General features: G+C 39.4%; 1 protein-coding gene across 1 annotated transcript in view; it reads right to left on the minus strand.

The window, feature by feature from the left end:
• Window positions 1-534: 534 nt before the first annotated feature.
• LOC101849247 (solute carrier family 22 member 16) overlaps window positions 535-3904 on the minus strand; it is a gene marked incomplete at its 5' end in the record, with an annotated part of 14706 nt that continues 11336 nt past the window's right edge. The window contains 2 exon segments of the mRNA XM_013088583.2: window positions 535-805; window positions 1568-1640. Coding sequence (XP_012944037.1) covers window positions 581-805; window positions 1568-1640 — 298 coding nt within the window.

The raw sequence follows: 3904 nt of genomic DNA on the forward strand, positions 1-3904 counted from the left end.
CCCCACGACCCGACCCTCTTTCCTCCCCGATATGAAAAAAGTTGAATTAGCTAAACATGCTAAATTCCTGCCTCAACAAACCTTTCAAGGTCGTTGAGGATAAATAACAGTATTATACTTCGTCCGATTAGCGTGAGACTAAAGGCAAGTTGAGGTATTTGTAATCGTCTCATAAAGATCAGAAAAAAACAAGAATTTGTATACATGATATTGCCTGCCTCTTTAAGCTCCAGATAAAGGAAACAGAGTAGGGATACCTGTATAAACAACGAAGTTATGCTACTTTATTCTTAAAAAGGCCCTAAAACAGCGCGTCTGCAATCGTTGTCCAAAGAAGAGAGAGAGAGAGAGAGAGAGAGAGAGAGAGAGAGAGAGAGAGAGCAAGAGAGAGAGAGAAAGAGAAAGACAGAAAGAGAGAGAGAGAGAGACAGAAAGACAGAGAGACAGCGAGAGAGAGAAAGACAGAGAGAGAGAGAGAGAGAGAGAGAGAGAGAGAGAGAGAGAGAGAGAGAGACAGACAGACAGACAGACAGACAGACAGACAGACAGACAGAGACAGAGAGAGAGACAGAGAGTGTCATCACTGAGTTGAAGAGCCCTGAACTTGGTACTTTTCCTCTGGATTCTCCCCCTTGCCCTTCTCTGCGTCCGTCGTCTTGTCGTCCGGCTTGTACCACTTGAGCAGATCCCCCACAGTTTGCGGCAGTTCCCTCCCGTTGGTCTCCGGAAGTATCACAAACAGCAGGCACACGATAAACGCACAACCCCCGATGAGAACCCCAGGGCCCCATTTCACTTGGTCCGCCTGAAACATACAAAACAATTGAGGGGAAAAGAATACAGATAAAGTGAAATAGAAGAGAATATTAAGCATAATAATATACTAAAACATAAATATTACTATAGAAAATTGTTAATATATAAAAAGTTGTAAAGTTTTGTCCTGTCCTCATTTTTTGTTACAATTTTTAAACTGGCCTTTTTCGAATACGTGAGTCAATTTTCTTCATACTGACAATTTTGACTACCTCTTGGCGGAATTTATGAGTTAATACCCTTTATATTGGTCCCATTTTAGACACTATGCAAGCAGATAACTCTTAATTCATTACGGAGTGACGACATAGACTGGGTTGCCTCCTTTTCCTAGAGCTCTGTGCTTATCATTACAGTCTAACCTGTTGGGTCACGAGACTTGTATCGCTGTTTTTCAATTATGTTTCTCTTTACTCACTTTACACGAACAAATGCCTATTTTAAGGAATGAATGTCCTCTGACAGAAGTTACCACCAAAAAAACCCCCCGCTGATTCTCTGTACCAATGATTTCTATTTTTATTCTAAAAGGGTCTGAAAATGTGCTATTATTCTAAATTCCTGTGAACGTGAAGAGTATACTCGTATTCGACAATGTTAAAGCTATTCAAAGAATTGCATTCCAAAAAGCTAGACAGGTTGTGAAACTAAATAATTAATTTGCATGCCCAATTTCCCAAACCTAGGTCTCAAAATTAGGCACTGCGCAGACAGAACTTTGTAATGCTATGGTGACGCAGTAAGCACGTACCAGAACACTTGTGAACGGCGCCAACATTCCTCCTATACGGCCTACAAAAGACGACACGCCTAAGGCCTGGCTCCTGCACAATGAGAGAGGATAGAAACAGAACATGGGGGTTAAATACCGTAAAAAATAAACATGTCTAGAGTTTTCTCGCCCCCGTCACCGACTCGATGAGCACCCTCAAAACAGAAGAGTCTTGAACATCTAGCTCTCACTGGCAGAATTGAGGGCAAGCGATGCAGGGGTAGGCCCAGAACAACATACTTAGAGAACCTAAACAAATGTGTAACAAGGAAAGATCAGGGAAACGTAGCTTTTTTTAGAGCAGCCAAGTTAAGGAATGAATGGAAAACCATGATCGCCGATGTCTGTCGCAGATCTGGCACTGGATGATGATAATGAGAGTTCTCTAGCTTAGCTCCATAAAATAAACATATCTAGAGTTTTCTAGCTTAGCTCCATAAAATAAACATATCTAGAGCTTTCTAGCTTAGCTCCTGACAGTCCCAGCTGGGGAGCAGCAGCCACAAAGGGCAGTATATCATAATATGAGGCTTCACCTATAAGAAATGCTAAAAACAAAGAGAGAAGCCCACAAACAGTGCATGTCTACCAGTGGATGTTGAGCTTTTTAAATGTTCAGAATATGGCAAACCTTTTCTGTGCCAGAATTGGTCTCATCGACTGAAAAGAAAGCGACAAGTCATATTAAGCTCTTAACTCATCTATTTCGCTGGTAAAAATATTCTCCATATCTGATGTATTGGTCATCGTCATAATTGACGGATGAGCTATTTAAGTTTTCTCAGAATTGTAAACGGAGACTGTAGACGGTTGAAGAGATACACCTCAAATGAGAAGGACAACGTAAGTTATGAAGAAATGTCCCACACTCTGTTAGTTTTTAATTCTGCTCATCAGTAAAAATACAGCCATTTTATTTGTACTTTCTTAACAACAACAACAACAACAGTAACAACAACAATCACAACAACAATAACCACAACAACAACAACAACAACAACAACAACAACCACAACCACAACAACAACTACAAAATAAATCGTTTCCCGTCAGATTCTGATTTCCACCCTTACACAATATGATGTTTAAAGTGACAGCACACATATGTTTGTTTAGCGTGAATTTTAAAAAAAGTGACCAACAATGTTTGCTGATTGCAAAATAATGCCACAATGTTTCTGGAGATTCTGTAGTTTTTTATCAGAATATTATACGACTGTGACCTTAGATTCGGGAATAATAAATACCATCATGCCATGGACATAATTGATTCAATGGTGACATGTTTTGACGGAATGAGGGACTTCTCAATTATTTTTGGCCACTTGTAGTTATTAGTATTATTTTAAGGCTTGCTCGTTTGTCTTTCTCTCATTGGAAAAATAATACTCATCTCTATTGAATAAAAATCGAGATATTTGTGATTGAACCAGGTAGGAGTTACCTGGTCTCAGAGGTAAAGTTTACACCAAAAAATGGCCGTCAAAGCTAGGTGAATTCCACAGCTTACGAGTTATTTGAAACTGCAACATTACACTTTCTGTGTCTTTAATAAGCAATTTTCAGCAAAATTAACAGAAAAATGTTTATTTAAATGGGGGTGCAATAAGTTGAGCAAAAAAAAATCGATACAAATTACCAACAAACGGAAGAATGCCTATTCTTTGATTTCATTTTTCTTTTTTAAAACATTTTTTACGAGCGCCTGATTTCACCACGCCGCCCCACAATAATAAATATAGCGTAGTACGTTGGCACAGAGGAACAGCTGCCAGGTCTCCAATTTCTGCCAACATTCCCTGCCAGCATTTTGACCCCAGTTTCTGTGGTGCAGCGATAGGCGCCCCGCTGTCGCACGAAGGTGACCCAAGAACGAATCCCAGGTGGGTAGACAATCTTTATCGAATATCTCGATCTTTCTGATAAGAACTTTTGTTCCTTTCACACCGAGTTGGCCCTGACAGGCAAGGACGGAAGCCCGACTCCCTTAATAGAAAACGATTTTGAATTTCTTTGTAGAAGTGGCCGAGACACTCTAACCAATCTGCCATTTTTACCGGTTGACCGGTTGAGATCAACGTAAACATTAAAAAGAAGGAAATATATTTTTTTTAAAATTCAAGTATGAGAATGCGCAAGAATGAGAGGAAAATTAGGCACTCGTGTTTTGTATTTGGGTTTCGTTATTGTTGGGGTTTTTTTGTTTGTTTTTTTGTTTTGTTTTGGTTTGGCCTTTATGAAATCGTAGAAACAGATATATTAATATATTTCCGTGTGTTTTACAATTCTATCATTAGTTCTGGAGATTGGGGTGAG

The sequence above is a fragment of the Aplysia californica genome, unplaced genomic scaffold, assembly GCF_000002075.1.
Source record: "Aplysia californica isolate F4 #8 unplaced genomic scaffold, AplCal3.0 scaffold00768, whole genome shotgun sequence".
NCBI classification, from domain to species: Eukaryota; Metazoa; Mollusca; class Gastropoda; order Aplysiida; family Aplysiidae; genus Aplysia; species Aplysia californica.